Raw genomic sequence first — 18,867 nt, forward strand, 5'->3', positions numbered from 1 at the left:
AATTATGATTATACTGTTAAGGCAAGCTACTAGCCTACTACTATGGTTTTTTTACCCCCTCAACATCAAATAACTAGATACTAAGAAGGGATTTGTAATATCCTAAATTTTAATTCTTGAATTACTAAGACAATAATCAAGTTTAATTATGATAATTGAGTGATTTAATGTGGTGTGTGGTTAGAAATATCTACCAAGTGTATCCAGTTGTGATTTTAGTCCTAATTATGAGTTCAAAGTGAAGGTGAGCCACCTGAGTATCAAAAGAATGAGAAAAACGTGAAGGATTGTCTCTGTACTATATGTTGTGGCATTTAGCATGTTTGCTATGGTGCACAGATGACAACTGAAGAAAGAGGACCTCCCTGTGCCATATGTTGAGGTGCATGCTAAGTACACCACAGTGCATGGCCAAAATTTTTGATAAGTGGCCCATGAACTAAGACAGAAATTAGAAGAGGAAAATGAAAGAGCTTGTTCTTGCTTTGCTAGGGTTTGCCACATTGGTGGTTTAGGAGTATTTTGGTGCTAGAAAATACCTAAGGTAAGTGCCTTACACTCTTTTCCTCTCTCTATCTCTCCCCTTATTATTATAGGGATTAAAGTTAGGATTTGAGATGAGATGATAAATTTCAATTCATGTAGGTTATAGGTTTGAATTTATTAACTTAAATAGAGTTAATAGGAGTTGTTTAGATTGTTTAAACTTTACATTGATGATTTTATAAGCTTTTGATTGGTAAGCTTCATTAATGTCGAAAAATAGGGCATTAAATGTGAGTTATAGGGATGATTGAGGCATTAATGGCAATGTGAGAGCTTATTGAAGCTATATAATGCTAAATAAAGTTAACACACTTAATAAGTAGCTTAAATGTGAGAAATATGGGCATTGGATCTTTTAGACATGGAAAATGAGCGTTAAAAGTATATTTATAGCAATGTTAATTGAGGTTAGACATAATTAATTGTAGATCAATCATCCGAGCACCACATTTGGCTTGGGAAGCTAGCTTGAAAGTTAATTATTGAAGGGTAAACTTTTAACTTCTCAAAGGTTTGAGGTAATCGAAAGAATCTTATTTTGGGTAGTTGCTTATTAATTGATTTTTAATATAAAAATGTGTTAATTGCATGTATGATTGATTTGTGAATATGAAAGCATGTTTTAAATTATATGATGGTGGATTAGTCTTGATTTGACTTGAAATGTGGAGTTGATTTAAAATTTTTTGCAAACTATAACATGTAATTGAAATGAGAAGCATGTGATATGGATGTGATGATAGCATGATTGTATTGATATGTGAGTATAAAATGTATAGCTAAACGAGATATGGGAACATGTTATGAGGCTAAAAATTGAAACGGATAATGATTGTGAAGAGTAATATTGATGCTCACTTAGGTAGCGCATTGTTGCAAGCCCAAAGTATTGATACTAAAATACTAAAATTGTAAAATGAGTAAGCATCATACATTGCATGATCAGTTGGTGAGAGTTCACCTAGAAATAAGAGTAGATAAAATTTATATGGTATTTATGACTGCCTCTCGGTGCAAGAGGGTATAATTTTGTCCCATAGTTTGTTAAGAGGCTAAAACCTAACTATTTCCACCAATTTATCGAGGAGATTATCTTAGGGTATATGATATTCCAGAGATTTGAGAGTGGAGAAAACTGTGATCCAAGAGTGAGTTATGTAATCTTTAGCCAGATCATCCCTTATAATTGGTGAACTTAGGTAGTCCAGTCAGACGGATGGAGCTCTATTTAATATTATAGCTCACAATTTCAGTCAGAAGTTATAAGGAGGGTATAAGGTGGTTGGATCATACATATGTGTTTACCTGACGTGTGACATAGTTATTTAAGTTCATGATAAGTTGTGATAATAAATTAGGTCATTGTCACATGTCTATATGTCTTACGACAATTTACTATGTGATTTAAGATGAGAATAATGAAAATGAATTAAAATGAGAAATGATCTTTTGTGAACAAGTAATATTATATATTTATATATATATATATATATATATTTGAGAATTCAACACCATTTATGTGTGTTTATTCAATTGATATATAACAGCACAGAGTAGGTACGCCTTAATTATTGAGTGGCTAAATCACACCTCTATTTCAATATTTTACAGGCTCTAACTCTGATGTAGAAAGGAAAATATTCTGGAGGCTTAGGAATTAGAATATTCCTATTGTAATTGCCTCCTTAATTTATTTATCTTGTGTAATAATTTAAATATTGCCAATTAGGATACATGTTGCATATACTTGCACTATATTATTGCTAATGATTTTTACAATGTATTTTGGGTCTTGGGTTGTTATTTGATTGTTGTTTAAGTGCATTATAGAACCAAAATACTAGTACAAATGTAGGGATGTTTGTTCAATTTCAACTGTGAATGTTGATGTTAAAATGCAATACTAAAACCTCTCCCTTCTATTTTTGATATTAAGGGTTTAAGGGGTGAAATTTTGATGTGACTGGGATTATGTGCATATGGTGTGTTGTACAGGTAGTTTTAAATCTATTGAATATGGTTTTAGTATTAGGAATAGTTTTTGACACAAGTATGGGGTTTTGGACACCCCTTTAGTGGTAAAAATTATGAAAAATTGTGAAAATAAATTTGTGTGTCCAACTTTCTTGTGTGACCTAGTTTGAAAGTAAAACTCGTGCCATTAACTAGTTTATGAAAAGAGTTTTGCATAAACACATAGATTATCTCATTCAAACGTCGAATAGAGAAATAAGGCACTTTGAAAATTGCCTAAAATTGCTGACATATGACGGTAAAATTACTATCATAATTGTACAACGCGCAGTGGCACAAGCGCAATAAAATTACGATCATAATCATACAACATGCCACAGTGCATGGCGCCTGTGCCGCAGCATGTGGCACAGAGAGTGAGGAGCCGCGGCATATTGTGCATAAGCCGTAGTACACTACTCTATTTTTTTTTAGGTTGTGATAATTTTCAATTGTTTTTGACTCGTTTCACTCCTTTAAGATATCTCATACTTTCAAAATATTATTTTACTCTGATGAAAGATTTAATAAATAATTTTCAATGTATTTTAGACTATGAAAACTTGGGATCATATTTTTTTTAAATTACAAATTTGATAATCTTTCTTGAATTAATCCCGTAATTACCTTGAATTCTGAAATTAATGGTAACTAGTATATGGAGATTTTACAGGATTAGCATCCCATACCATTAGAATTTAACAGAGCCTCCAAGTCTCTTGTGGCACAATCTATAAATTTAAAAGAACATTTTAAACTAAGGCAATCCTTGGCAAGACAATCACCAACACAATTAACCTCTCTTGGGATATGTTTGAACTTTAACTGCCAATTTCTCCCTTGAAAGCTTCTAATCTTTGTTAAAAAAACTAAACTAGCAGATTTTCCTCTATTCTCAAAATCATGAATAATGTCCAAAGTAACCCCGGAATCAGTTTCAAGAAGCACATGTCTGAATTCCAATGTTCATGTTGTTTCAATAACTCTTAAAATGGCTCATTCTTCAACTTCATTAGGTGTACAAGTACTTAAGAATTAATTAAATCATGCTATCTGCATACCAAGCTTGTCCCTCATCCCCCCGGCCTCCACATGCTGCAAGTTTTGAATATAATCTTGTGTAACAGCTCCATCAACATATATTTACAATCAGTTAAGTCCACACATCCACTGGCAGCAATAGGGGCGAAACTAGGTGTATGTCAAGAGGGCCATGGTCCCCCCAACCTGTCCGCCCTTGTATAAACTGTTAGGGGTTTAACCGTTTGAGGGTAATGAAAAATGATTTTTTTTTAACATCATTCTAATTAACATAAAAATTTAAACAAACCAATACTATCACACATACTTTATGTGATTTCGTGGGCATTGTGAAATTGCCGTGCCAAATTAAATAGAAATGAAATTTATATATATTTCTTTTGCTATTGGTTCATGGTTATTAGTGGTTAATATTAATTATTCTTTTTGATGGAAAAAGGAGCCAAGCTTAATATTTGGGTTCTTGTCATTTTTAATATTTGTATTCAATGGGTTAACGTATGTGTCTAATTCTTTAATTTTATATAAATTTTTATTTTAATCATTTAATTTCATAAATATTATTATTTTAATCTTTTAACCTTGTCACTGTTAATGTCATTAATAAAAAAATGCTGACATTAAACTTTTAAATGTTGACAAAACATTTTTTAATAGTTAACATATTAAGTTTAATTTTTTAAAATAACAACACTTGAAACAAACAAAAAACATCATTTCAAACTAGCAATTTTATGATTAGAGACCTAAACTTTTTTTTTATAAAATTAAAGAACTAAAATAAAATCTTATATTAAATTAAAAGATAGTCATACTTTAGCCTGTTCATTGTGTTAATTTTTTGTTTTCAACAAAATTTGGAAATCGCACATAAACTATTATTTTTTAAAGGGAAAATAGCAACTAAGGACTTTAGTACTAAATTAATATCAGTTAAAGATCAATTGAATTTAAAATTGCAATGCAATCCCGTATTCCTTAACTGATATTAATTTGTGATATCAAAAGTCCAAATTTCCCCTAGAAGTAAAAAAAAAAAAAGCCACTAATAAATTATTGTTAAAACCCAAACAGATAATTATTAAAAAATGACTAACATGTATAATTAAGCATATCCTATTAGTTTTTTAACTTGTTAAAACTTGAATAGATTGTTGTCAATTTTGAATGAATTGTTGTGAAAACTTAAATGTATACTTGTTAATGAAGGACTAACACTTGTACAATTAAGCATATCCTATCTATTTTTCTAACTTGTTAAATCTTGAATGGAATGTTTTTAATTTAGAATATTTTGTTATTAAAATATGAATGGATACTTATTAATAAAAGACTAACATATATAATTAAGCACATATTATCTGTTTTTTAAATTGTTAAGACTCAAATGAATTGCTGTTAATTTAAAATAAGTTGTTAAAACTTAAATGAATACTTGTTAATGAAAAACAAAGATGTACAATTATGCTCATCATATCCATTTTTCTAACTTGTTAAAGCCCAAATAGACTGATCTTAATTTAAAATGGTTTGTTGTTAAAACCTAAATGAATACTTGTTAATAAAAAACTATTACATACAATTGTGCCCATTCTATAAAAATTCATTCAGGCTTTAACAAGCTAAAAAAATATATAAGATGGGTATAATTATACGTGGTAGTTTTTCATCAAATATCCATTAAGATTTTAACAATAAATTATTTTAAATTAACAACAATCCATCCAAGCCTTAACAAGTTAGAAAAATGGAGAAGATGTACTTGATTATATGTGTTAGTTTTTCATCAATAAGTATCCATTCGAATTTTAATAACAAATTATTCTAAATTAACAACATTCCATTTGGGATTTAACAAGTTATAAAGCAAATAAGATGGGCTTAATTATATAGGTGTTAGTCCTTCATCAACAAGTACACATTTAGGTTTTCATAACAATTCATTTAAAATTGATAACAATCTATTCATGTCTTTCTTTAACAAACATCCGTTTGGATTTTAACAGCAATCTATTAGTGATTAACAATAATATATTCAGACATTTAACAAGTAAAATGCATGAAATTTTAAAGCTCTCAATTTGTAATTATTCATGCTAGATTGATAAGTAATATTAGTAAAATAACAAGTGCAGTTCATGAATTAACAACACACGATTATGTTCTACTAACATGGAAGTGAATAGAAGCTTGAATTACTATTTTTTTTTTTTGCATCTATAATTAAAGGTCTTGGTGCTTTTTAGATGATCAAAGGATCATGGGATTAAACCCTCCCTTTGTTATCTAAATTAAATATTCCTTGAATAAAAATGCCTGCCACTGACGACCCTATCGTTTGCTATGGTTCAACAACCGACATCGAATGGTGAGGAGGTGGATTTTTTTTAACTTTTAGGGGCAATTTGGACCTTTGATCTCACAAATTATATCAGTCAAGGACCAAGGGATTGTATTGCAATAATTTTGAAATCAATGATCCTTGACTGATATTAATTTGGTATTGAGGTCCTTGTTTGCTTTTTTTTTTAAATTGATATTTTATAAATACACCCACATGTGAATATACCAAAATATATTAAAAATGTAATATTTTTATTTATTCTTCATATTTATTTTAAAACTAATATAATTATGTATTTAAAAGTATTGTTATCTTATAGTTTTTTCATTATAAAATTGTTTTAATGAAATTACTTATTTTAATTTAAAAAAAATAAAAAGCCAACAATATAGTACATGTTAATATTTTTCTATAAATTTTGGCCCCTCAATTTGCACCATGGTTTCGACCCCGAGTAACAACTAGTGCGACAAGCCAATTTACCACTTTTAATTTCGTACGTAATTGTTGGCAATCAAAGAAATGACAAAACCTGGCTCGGTTGATTTATCAAAGTTGTAGCCTTCTACTATGTTGATATTATTAAGGGACAATTAAATTAAAATTTTATACAAAAAAATTAATTATTATAAGGTTCAGTATAATTTTCTAGAATTGTTTCCACTAGCTTGAACGTTACTACGTCCTTGTCCAACATCCAACAATATTTTTAAAGACACTTATTTATTTAAAGTGATTATTTTTAATTAAACTAAGAAATATAAATTTTTTTATATTAATTATTTTATAATAAATTAGATAATGTCAATCAAGGTTAACTACTAGCTTACGACTCCCTCTCATTCAAAATACTTCTTTCATTTAAAAATATAAGACATTTTTAATTGAATCTCACCCTTAATAAAGTAATTATTTACTTTTTAACTAATCATATCTTTTCATATTTATCCTTCTTCAATGCCCTATAATAAATATAAATTCATTATTAATAGGGACACTTTTAAAAAAAACTAATGATTACACATCAAAAGATTAAATTTTTTTACATTTTTAAATATCTAACTCATCAAAAAATGCCTTAAATTTTTAAATAGAGAGTATGTTTTTTAAGGTATAATTGTATATAGATTAAGAAAGGCAATTAATACATGAGAATATTAGTTACATTGTTGAATTTACTCTCTAAAATTTAAAAACTATTTTTTAAAATTTGTCGAATTAAATAAAAATTTAAGAAACATTTTTTTGAATTTATAAATATAAAAATAAAACAAAAAAATCCTTTAAAAATACTTACTCTATATACTTTAAGAGGGAGGGAGTACTGTCAACTTCTCGTGCCATCCCTTGATCATACAATCAAAGAAAAATATTTATTAAGGAGTGTTTGAGAAAATTTATATCAATTAAAAATTATTTATTATTAAAATTTGAATAGATATTTATTGATTAATGTTAATTTTTTTATTAACAAGTATTCATGTAATTTTTAATAACAATTTAATATAAATTAATAACAGTCTATTTAAATTTTTTTCATTCAAATTTTAACAATAATTAATTTTTTATTAATATAAACTTTATTGAAAATCCTTCATCGCTATTATCCCTACAATCAATACTCTTTCTTGGGCAGGTATGCCAAATCATTTTCCTTTTATGGTTGTGGGCACCAGGAACACTTCGTTTTCAAATTTATTAACGTCTTAAAGTTGTTGAATTGAATAAAAATATGATAAAAATTTAAAAAAAACGTTGTGAATTTAAAAAAATAAAAATAGAACAAAAAATTCTTTTAAAAATACTTATATATTTTAAAATTAAATGACAATTAAGGACCCTTAAGGTCATTAATTTCAATTTAGGATTATAAAATATTGAAATTCCAATTAAAAACCATGGTCATTACTTAAAATTTTAAAAATATAAATTGTCTTAAATGCCCCTCATGAAAAAATTATTGAGGAAAGTTAGTAAATTCTCAAGTCACTTTTGTATATTTATAAGTGATTTTAAAACATTTTAAAAGTGAGTTTCTTTCATATTGAAAAATAACCCATTCTCAAGTGTGGTTCCTTATTTTTCAACTGACATTAACATTATTTCCATCCTACAATAGTGATTGTAGTAGTGTCATCTCTTTATTTTTTTAAGTGAAATTATATATAAATAAGCATGAAATTTGACAAGCCATTGGGTTCATATTTTTGAGTGAAGTTAGTAAATCCTTAAGTCACTTTTGTATATTTATAAGTGATATTGAAACATTTTAAAAGTGAATTTCTTTCATATTAAAAAATAATTTATTTCTAAGTATGGTTCTTTATTTTTTCAATTGACATTAATAATATTATCATGCCACGATAATAATTTCAACAATGTTATGTACATTTTAGTATTTAATAGAAAGTAATTTTATAAAATCATGTATATTTTTTATTTCAAAAATCATAATCTTTAATTAAAATTTTAATATTTTATAATTCTTAATTAAAATTAATGACTCTAGTCTTTAATTGTCATCCCCCCCCCCCCCCTTCTTTTTAATGGAGGGAGTACTGTCAACTTCTCGTGCCATCCCCTAATCGTACAATCAATGCTCTTCCTTGGGCAGGTAAATCATTAATTCTGCCAAATCATTTTCCTCTGTTATGGCCACCCGGAACCCCCCATTTTCAAATTTATGAATTATTAATGATAATGATGATTTAAAGAAACCAATTGTCGTGATCCTTTCTAATATTAATTCAAAACGTGCAACACTTTTCCCATCAGTCAATGACATTTTTTTTTCCCACAGATATCTTTATTAATTATATTGTAGAAAGAGTTTATATGAGAAGAAGAATACTCTCATTTTTCAATATTAAAAGACAATGTCATATTAAAATATATATATATATATATATATAAGATACTTTGGGTATTTCTACGTTAATTTGTAATTTTTTTAAAAAAATACCTTTAATTCTAACTGAGAGATTCTATTAAAAGTAGTGATAATTTTTTACCATTTTAATTATGCAAATAAATCACTTTTAATTATTTTTCTTAATTCTTATGTAATATTTTCTCCATCCCAATTTATAAGAAGCTTTTATACAAAAAGTATGTATACTAATAAAGCTCATTAAATATAATTTACAACCTTATTTTTCAAGACATAAATATAAACTTTTAAAAATAACCTTCATTTAATAATCAATTTGTGAAATAATATTAACTAAAAAGAAAGAGAATACAATGGAAAGGGCAATATTGAAAAAATATCGTTAATGAAACATTATTTTTATTAAAGTGTCTTATATTTTGGATAACGAATATATTTTAAAAGTGTTTTATAAATTGAGATGAAGGTAGTATTAGCTAAAAAGTCCTATATTTTGAATTATATAGAATAAATATTTAAACTTATTATAAAAAATATATTGAAAATATTTAGAATTATTAAGATTGGAATTTTAAAAAAAATATTTGGGACGAATTTAAAAGTTAGTTGTATGAATCAAATTTCAATACTTATAAATGTTTTTTTTTAACCTATGGATATTCTCATATTGAAGGCAAATTTGTTTGAACCATTGTCATGTATTAAATGTAAGTATCTCTTCAAAAAGAAAAAAAGTTAAGGCAAACGCAACCCCGTCAACGTTCGCACCAACAATTGGGTTGAATATATTTATGCGCCATTTATTTCATTTGTAGCTAAAACTATAATTAAACTGTCATATATATATAAATTATAATCTTAAAAAGTTAATCTACTAAAACTAGGACATATAATATAAATATAATATTTTTACTAATTGGTGATATTCAGGATAAAAAAAGAGATATATCAATACATTTGTGAACTCACAAAATCATAAAGATCATGGTATATGATTATTCTGCATTCATATATACCCGCATGTATAATGTTATTTCTTCGAAACGCCTTGTTGAGGATAACAGATAAGAATATATAATGTAAATATATATATTAGAAATGAAAAACTTCCATGCTAGGAACTTGTATTCTGAAGAAAGTTAGGAATAAAAACCATACACCTAATTAGATGTTGATCAGGAATTCATGGAAATTAAAGGAAAATTATAAAACTGATGATCTCAAAATTTTATACTCCTCCTAAATTCAGAATTCTTAGGCTTTATTTGGTTGAAGGAGAGGAGAGGAGAAGGATCTCCCAGTTTGAGTGGGAGGTTTTGGAGGGAAAAGGAGAGAAAATTTTAACTCCCCTCCAACCAAACAAGTCCTTAAGGATAAAAATGGTTGGGGAAGAATAAAGTTGAAATCTAGTCTTGTAAGTCATTACATGCCCAATGTGTAGGAGAAAATACATAAAGAGAAAAATAATGAAGCGGTGATCATGATCTACCACTTTTGTGCTTGTGTGCATCTACGTGTATATATAAAAAGTATCATGATTGAGAGGATCAAAGAAGTTACAGTAACATTGTTCATCATCATCTATGTGAACTTGACTGGGCATTTAAGCGACAAGTTGGCATTGCTAGCAAGTGCTTAGCTTTAGGTATTGTGAGCCCAAATTTCTCATTCATATCCAACTCTTCTGGGCTAATGCCATAAGGAAGCTCCCAATCAAAGCAATGAACCAACTGAGCCACCACAAATCTGATTATGCTCAGACCCATTCTCATTCCAGGACATCGTCTCCGACCTGAACCAAATGGTATGAGTTGGAAGTGATGTCCTCTCACATCCACATCGCTATTTACGAATCTCTCCGGATAAAATGTATTTGCATTGTCGGACCACAGTTTAGGATCTCGACCTAGGCCCCATGTATTGACCAGCACCATTGTCTTTTTTTCTATGTAATAACCATCAATTATGATGTCTTCCCTGGCCTCTCGAGGAATCAGAGATCCAGCAGGATGAAGTCTTAAGGTCTCCTTCACTGTCAAATCCAAGTAACTTAGCTTCAATAAATCTGCCTCCTCAACCATCCTCTCCATCCCCACAACATTTTGAATCTCATCTTGGAGCTTCTTCATCACCCTCGGATTCTTCATGAGTTCTGCTAAAGCCCACTCAGCCACAACAGCCGTGGCTTCCAGTGCTGCAGCAAACATGTCTATTATTATAGCCTTCACCGTGGTTCGATCAACAACAACTTCTTGTTCATCATCATGCAAACCCATGGGCTGGTTCATCAGAGAGAGCAATATGTCTATGAAGCTCTTGCAGTTCTCTTTGTCTACATTTTGGGCTTGCTCTCGTTCCTTTATTATCTTCTCCAGCAATTCATCAGTGGCTTCCCTACATTTCTTTAAGCGCCTTTTTAACCCCTGCCAAAGTAACTTGAAATTAGAATTAGGATATCTCTTGCATATTCAAAATGGAGTGGATATATAGCTTGAGTACTAAATGTAAGAATAGAAAGAAATCACACATTACTCAAAATTTAAGTTTATAAAACTTTCTCTTTTATTATATATTAGTTATTAAGTGTAATTTGATCTAATGTGAGACTCAACTATGTTATATTTAGACAAAATAAAAATGATTTATAAATAGAATTAAAGATTATTATTATTTTTTAAATAGGACAGGAGAGAATACAAAAGAAATATTGTGCAAAGAATTAATTATTATTTTCAAGCTAAACTTAGCTTGTGCAGTTGTTGGCTAATTAAAACTAAATGTAGCTAATAATTCAAGAATGAAACATCAATTGCTTCATTGTATTATATACTCTATGTAAATTGAAACGCCTGTTAATTTTATATTAATTAATATGTAATATATAAATAAACGAACCTGAAGATCAAAAGGTTGTAGCCAAGGCAAATAATCTGCTAGATTAAAAGCTCAGGCAAGGCTCATTCCCTCTTGAACGAGCTCCTTGTAACTGAGGGCATTGTCCTTATTAGTATCAGCACCAAATGTCATCTTAAACACTATATCCTCCGTAAGGTTATGCAAAACTTCGCTAAGGTCCACAATCTCTCTTGACGCTGAGGCTCCCTCTAGAGACTTCACCACTAAAACCAGCTCTTCCCTCCTCAAAGGGGCAAACATCTCCACTTTTGGCACACTTAGAAGCTGTACAGTGCACAACTTCTTTACATGACGCCAGTATGGGCCATACTCGGCAAACGCAGTGCCTTTGAAGCCATAAGAGAGGAAATCATAGGCTTGGGTTTTAGGACGAGTGGCGAAAACGATGTCGTTTGTCTTGAAGATGAGTTCAGCAGCTTGAGATGAAGAGATCACGATGGCTGGGACTTGTCCCAATTTCAGGGACATGATGGGGCCATACGTTCTGGCCAGGAATTGAAGGTTGCGATGAGGGAGGTCACCCAGAAGGTGGAGGTTTCCGATGAGTGGCAACGGGCAAGGACCCGGCGGTTTGTGGCCAAGTTTCTTTTGGTTTGGACGGAAGAAGACTCCATATAGAATGTAGAGAAAAGTGAAAAGGAAAGCAATAGGAATTGCTGCGTTTGAGAAAGACATTGGACCCAAAACAGCTCGATCGAACCAATGAACTATGGCTTGCTATCAAATGTCTAGGTTCACATGATATATATAGCCCCACACACACACAGATTAACTAGCTTCGTACTGAAAATATATAAAATTTCACATGATAATATAACAACAAAAGCCTATCTATAAAGTGCATCCTAATTAATCAACACCTGGTGATCTGGGTGCACGCAAGTCGATCACTTGTCCTTCTCCTATTTTCCTTTTGTTATCAATTTTCATTCAAAAAACAATGAAGGAAGAGTAACGCCTTCAATTTGCAAAGTGACACTACTATCAAATAACATTAAAATTAATAAAAAATAAATTTTATAATATTACATAACATAGATCGTCTGTCTAAAAATTAATGAATTAAATATTTAAATTAAAATTATAAAAAGCTAAATAGTGGAAGAATTTTTTATGATTAAATTAATTTTAAAAAATTAATTAAAATTAAATATATAAAGTGAGTTCAAATAAAAAAATTATCAAACACAACCATCACAATCAATCACAACTCAATTATCTAAACTTAATCTTCATCATCCACAAAATAAATTAATTTTATTTAACTTTATTATTTTAATTTTAATATATATTTTTTAAATTATCTTTCAAAAATTAAACAAGACATTAAGTTATAAATTAAGTAAAATCTCACTTAACCTATAATTTAATAACTATTCTAAGTTAGTCACACCAAAAATAATGCATGAGTAATAATTTAAGCCAGACTAAATTACTCTTATATTACTATATTAATGGATTATAGTGAGTAAAATCTCAAGTAAAAATTATAACCCAAAATTCATGCTGTAAAATTATTCTAATTAACAATAACAATTTAAACATAAAATTTAGAGGTAGAGAGAAAAAAAGTAAATTAAAATAAAATCTTTGTTGAATATCAAAAACTTTGATTACAGCTTAAGTCATGATTTGTGATTGACAGACGAAACAAATTAATTCTCCATAAAATTAAAAATCAAACAACATAATATAAAATTAGTTCTCCACCCTTTTTCAATTAAAAATCCGAAGTGTCAAGCCAATTGTAGCGCATCGAACGAGAAGACGTTGAGGACGATGAAGGCCTCTTCGAAGCCGTTGACAATGTAAATCAAGAACAATATATTAATTCTGACCATTTTTCTAATATTTCATTGATTCATTCGGTGAAGTGCTTTTTCTATATCTGTCCTCTGAATTGACACACTGTGCGTCACTTTGATTTCATGCCAATGCTTCATTGTTAAGTCACCCTGAACAATATAATGATCTTTGCTAATATTTTTTGTTTTCTTTAATTCTTTCTTTCTCTCCTCACTCCTCCTCCTCCTCCTTTTTTTTTTTTTGGTTTCCATGGAAGCTATCTCGATGGTCTAAATAACCTTCTTCCTGCTTCTTCCACGTCACTACAACAAAATAACAACATATTTTTTTTCAAAATTATTATGAGAAAATACATAAAAAAATTGTGAGTTAAAATTTACAAGAACTTTTATTTTCTCTCGAAATGTTTCGAGAGAAACAATTTCTCTCAAAAAAATCCAAATAAAATATTCTCTTAAGTTTTTTGAGAGAAACAACTTCTCTCAGAATAATTTGAGAGAAATATCCTCTCAAGAGTTGCCATGTATACATACGTCACATGATGCTTATATTTATTTTACAAATTTATGTCTTATCTTAGAGTAGAAGACATGATCTTGGCTCCATTTTTAGTGTCTACCTTTTTGCTAGTTGAGCTACAATGAATTTGATATCTTAAATTAACAAAATTAAATATATATTACTAAACTATACACTTTTACAAAGTTTATATTATTTTATTGAAAAAATTAATTACTTAATCCTTATAATTTTGACCCGATTTTAAGTAAGTTCCTAAACTTTGAGTTTTTGTAATCAATCTCTTAAGTTTAACTCATGCAGCTCAGTTCTCATAGTTTTAATCACTTGAATATTGGTTCCTACATTTTAAAAAAATAAAATTATAAAAATTAAAAATACTGTAAATTCATGATATATGTAGAAGGATAGAGGGAGCTTATAATGAAAATGAAAAACATAGATGTGGTTGATAATGAATCAATTTCAATAAACACTCAGATTATGAGGGCATTAAAAATATCAAATAAGAAGAATAGGGACTTTGTTCTGTTTAGTGACAACAATAATAACGATATAAAGCATGGTTCTTCGACTGAATTGGTAGAAGGTCTGTTGAGAATATAAGTAACAATATATAAAGCGCTTTGTTATATCATGATTGCTTTATATTTATATGTTATTGCAACAAGCTGTTATAGCTTTTCAAAATGCTATTACCACTTGAATTATGTAGCGATCGAGACCAACACAAGGAAAGAACATCAACTACATGAGGACCATGGAATTCTGTGAACCCACTGCAAGAGAAAGCGTGGCTCCCAAAAAATGTGGAAAATAAAAGCATGACTAAATGCATTTTATGCCTTATATATATATATAAGTCTTTTAAGGTTTAAGCATATAATTAAGAAATGCAATTAATATTTTATAACATTGACTATATTTTGTCAAACTTACCCCTTCACGTGTTGAATAAATTAAAATTATTTGATTAAATAAGAATATACTATAGATAATCTTAATAAATTTCACTTTGGTCACATGTAAATGAAATAAAAAATTTCTAAAAAGTAGACTTATATTTTGAAATTAATAGATCAGTATCATTCAGGGATTTTTCTCATAAAAATATATCGCAGTATTTATAGTACATCTGGATTAGAAAAGATAATTAGAGACATTTGGGTCTAGCTAGTGGCACAAAACCCTCCTTCTTGGCAAGAAGGTCCTAATTAAGTTCAAACATAAAACTTGCGTGTCTAGATGTGTATTGTTCGGTATGTGTGTGTGTGTGTGTGTGTTTAGTTTACTATATTAGGAAAAAGGCTGACATTTATTAAAGGAGAAGGAATATATAACTGGATAAGGAAAGAATCAATGAATCGTGCTTCACGTAAAAAGAAAAACTAGAAGTAAGATGTTTACTATCCATATAATATGTAATTAGGGGAAGATTTTGTTAAGCCCTTGACCTAACTTATTTACAATCAACCGCCTGAAATTTTGAAAGATCAATTCAGTTCCTGTGGGCTCCATTTGGGCGAAATTAAAATTAAGTTTTTAAAGGAAGTGACACAAATAATACCAATTTCTTACATTAGTTGTTTATTTTCCACAAAGGACTCGTTCATTTTCCTACTCGAGTTGATATATCTAATTTCACTTGTTTATATTAAGAGCGGTGTTATAATATTAATGAAAGTTATAAATTTTAACTATATTTGTTGTTTATTTTTCATATATCAATTATTCATTTTTTTTATTAAATTGTTCATACACCTAATTTCACTTTTTTTTATTCATATATGGTAATGTCACGCTGTTAGTAAAAATTACAAATTTCACATATACTAGCTTCACTCGTTTTTATTTATAATACTATTATGCTGTTATTAAAAGTTAAAATTTTTTCCCTATATATCATTGTTTATTTTTTCTATGTTAGTTGTTTTTATTTGAGGGGTTTGAAATTATTTGTGTCATGTCTCTCAAAAACTTAATTTTAATTTAGCCCAATTGTATGGGACTCATAGAAATTGAACTAATGTTTCATAATTTTAGGAGTTTAATTTGATTGTAAATAAGTTTGGTTAAGGGGTTTAACCAATGTGCATAGCGAAAGAGGCTAACTCTTTATAATATGATAAATTAATATTTAAATTTTTTTTAAAAGATCATGTGTCTACATTCATTGTATGATGGTATGCTTCAAATAAAATAACCTCTAATTGAAATAAACGTGTAAGTTCCTGTAAGCAATAAAAACAATATGCCAGGGTTAGGTTTATTAATTGTTAGACCGGACAACGGATGGCATTGATTGTGGAATAGACGTGACACTAATAAATCGGAGGCTGATAGATATACATATTGCGGCAAAAGAAATCATTTTAATCATGAACTGTGATTAAAATCTGTGGGGACGAGGACAACACAATCCGGTCACCATTGTGATACTGCTGATTAACTACATATGACCTTTTCTTATTAAGTAGGAATGTATAAATTATGTATTTTTAACAGAACAATAACATGTAAAGAACCCTACACACATGCATATGATTTGAAAGATTATATGGATTTAGATTTATTGAATAGCATAAATTTATTTATTTAATAATTATCTTATGACAAGATAACGTGAAATTGTTTAATTTAATTCAATGATTATAAAAGATTTTGTTATGCGATATCTAAAATATTAAATTTTAATTTTTTAGAGTGAATAGTTTACATGAATTAGTTTGAATTTTTTAAATAAATAAATAAATATATATATATATATATAATTTTTAAATATTAATAAAATTTAATTATTATAATTAAAATATATTCATCGAATAAATAAATTACATATAAGTCACTCACCGAAGTTATATACCAACTCAACTACACATGTCGGCAGGGCGAAGGGAGACGTACAATATTAATTTAGCGCGGCGGCTGCTCTGCCTAATCCAATTTCACTTTGATTTCGGTGTTTGGAATGTTGTTTTTGTTATTTCTTGACACTGTATATTGACACCTTTGACAAGGCAAGTTTATTAGTAGTATTGTTTGTTGCAAATTTTGTAGATGTCACACACACACACTCTCTCTCTCTCCCCCTCTCTCTCTCAAACTTTGACCAACTCCAAAGTATGTGCGTGTGAGTTCTTTTTTTTTTCCCCTAAATAAAGCGACAAAAGTTGGACAGCAAATTAAATGTTTCAGTGCAATAGGTATAGCAACTGGCAAGTCAGAAGCCTCTGTCGTTGGCCAAAAAAGGTAAATAAATTAAAGCCTCAACCCTCAATTATGAGCAGAACAATCTTCTTTTTTTATGAAAAATATAATATTCGAGTGATAACTGTGTATAACAGTTATTGAGTTTAATAGTTATGGTTGTCTTTGTATTGATTTTTCTTACATTTTTAGTGTAGTTTTATGAAATCACTTCAGGGTTGGTTAATTTAGATAAGTTTTAGTATCCATTGTCGCTGTTTATTCAATCTCTATAAAAGTCGGCCTTCTAGTACTTGTAGTCGTCGGTTCGGTCTCGATGGAAACCAACCATCAGATCTCCATTGTAGCCATTTGTTCGATTTTGATGAAAGTTAGCATTCATTCGTTGTTGATTTGATCTTGGTGATAGTCAGCTATCTCATTCTCATTGTAGCTGTCGGTTCGATCCAGGTAAAAGTTAGTAGCTCGGTCCTCACCGTTAGTCCAGCTTCTATGGAAGTCGACAATTCCATCCCTGTCGTCCCTATCATTCCAATCAGCTTTATTTATCTAATTTCATTGAAAATTGACCATTTAAATAGTTAAATTTGACTAATCTTTTAAATTTCTTTTAAATTTAAATATAAAATTTAAAATTTTTATTTTTATTTTAAATCCAAATAAAATATTTTAATATTATAATTTAAAATTTTTTATATTATTTAAATAAAAATTTTAAAATTTATAAATTTCAATTATAAAATTATAAATTTAAATTTTTAATTTAAATTCACCCATTCAACTTTTAATCTTTTGATGTAACTTGTCTTTTTCTTTTGTCCTCTGTACAGTTTCTCATTGAGTTCATGAAATTCCTTGTTTACTCAAAAAATACACACACACACACACACACATCTCAGACGGTATCCGAGAAAATCGTACTCAATCGTGGCTGATTTGAGTCGCTGGAGTAAGCTCATGCGGCGATCTAACATTAATTTTTTACTATTCGTACAATTGATTGATTGGACCGCATTTCGAGAATAGTACAACATCTAATTCATATTTTAAATTTTTTCTACGATTTCAGTATTCTTTTTTACCAGTTTTTTTATATTTAACATTTTTTACTTTTTTTTTTTGTCGGGAGATACAAAATGGCACTTCATCTTCCTCTCATTTCATATACCAGCTGTATTAGTTGAAAAACAAATATACAAGCTCTGCAAATCTTTTATACAACGGAAAAAGAAATGGATATTAGCTTAAAAATTATTTTTTAACATTATGAAAAAATTATTACTTATTAATATTTATACTTTACCTTATTTTTATTCTTAAAGAATATTATTTTTACTTTTTAAATTGCTATTGACCACTTTATTTAATAGAAGGAAAATAAAACTTTAAATCTTTACACTTTATTCAAGTTTTGTTATAGATTCTTGCATTTTTTTTTTTTAGTGTTTTAGATAAAACACATGTGTATTGACATAAAATACAAAAAAAAAAATTATAAAGACCTATAACAAAATGTAAGAATTAAAAGTTATATTTTTTTCTTTAATATAATATATAAGTTTTGAAAGAAAAATATTTTTGATAG

The 18,867-nt window shown here is 28.6% G+C and overlaps 2 protein-coding genes across 2 annotated transcripts; both read right to left on the reverse strand.

Annotated features, from left to right (window-relative positions):
* Positions 1-10,233: 10,233 nt before the first annotated feature.
* Positions 10,234-12,434, reverse strand: LOC129290215 (cytochrome P450 71AU50-like). Its single transcript, XM_054926932.1, has 2 exons — positions 11,730-12,434; positions 10,234-11,257 (listed from the first exon to the last, which is right to left on the reverse strand). Exon 2 carries the CDS (start codon positions 11,120-11,122, stop codon positions 10,412-10,414), a length of 711 nt encoding a protein of 236 aa, XP_054782907.1. The 5' UTR covers positions 11,123-11,257; positions 11,730-12,434; the 3' UTR covers positions 10,234-10,411.
* Positions 11,781-12,425, reverse strand: LOC129290109 (cytochrome P450 CYP736A12-like). The gene has a single exon (XM_054926812.1). It carries the CDS (start codon positions 12,423-12,425, stop codon positions 11,781-11,783), a length of 645 nt encoding a protein of 214 aa, XP_054782787.1.
* Positions 12,435-18,867: the final 6,433 nt, after the last annotated feature.

This window comes from Prosopis cineraria, unplaced genomic scaffold (genome assembly GCF_029017545.1).
Source record: "Prosopis cineraria cultivar Desert tree isolate PC_DT_omini unplaced genomic scaffold, ASM2901754v1 PC13, whole genome shotgun sequence".
NCBI lineage: Eukaryota > Viridiplantae > Streptophyta > Magnoliopsida > Fabales > Fabaceae > Prosopis > Prosopis cineraria.

What these genes read in the sequence shown, in the direction of transcription:
- LOC129290215 (XM_054926932.1), bottom strand. Translation starts at nt 11,122, where the DNA reads ATGAACCAGCCCATGGGTTTGCATGATGATGAACAAGAAGTTGTTGTT.
- LOC129290109 (XM_054926812.1), bottom strand. Translation starts at nt 12,425, where the DNA reads ATGTCTTTCTCAAACGCAGCAATTCCTATTGCTTTCCTTTTCACTTTT.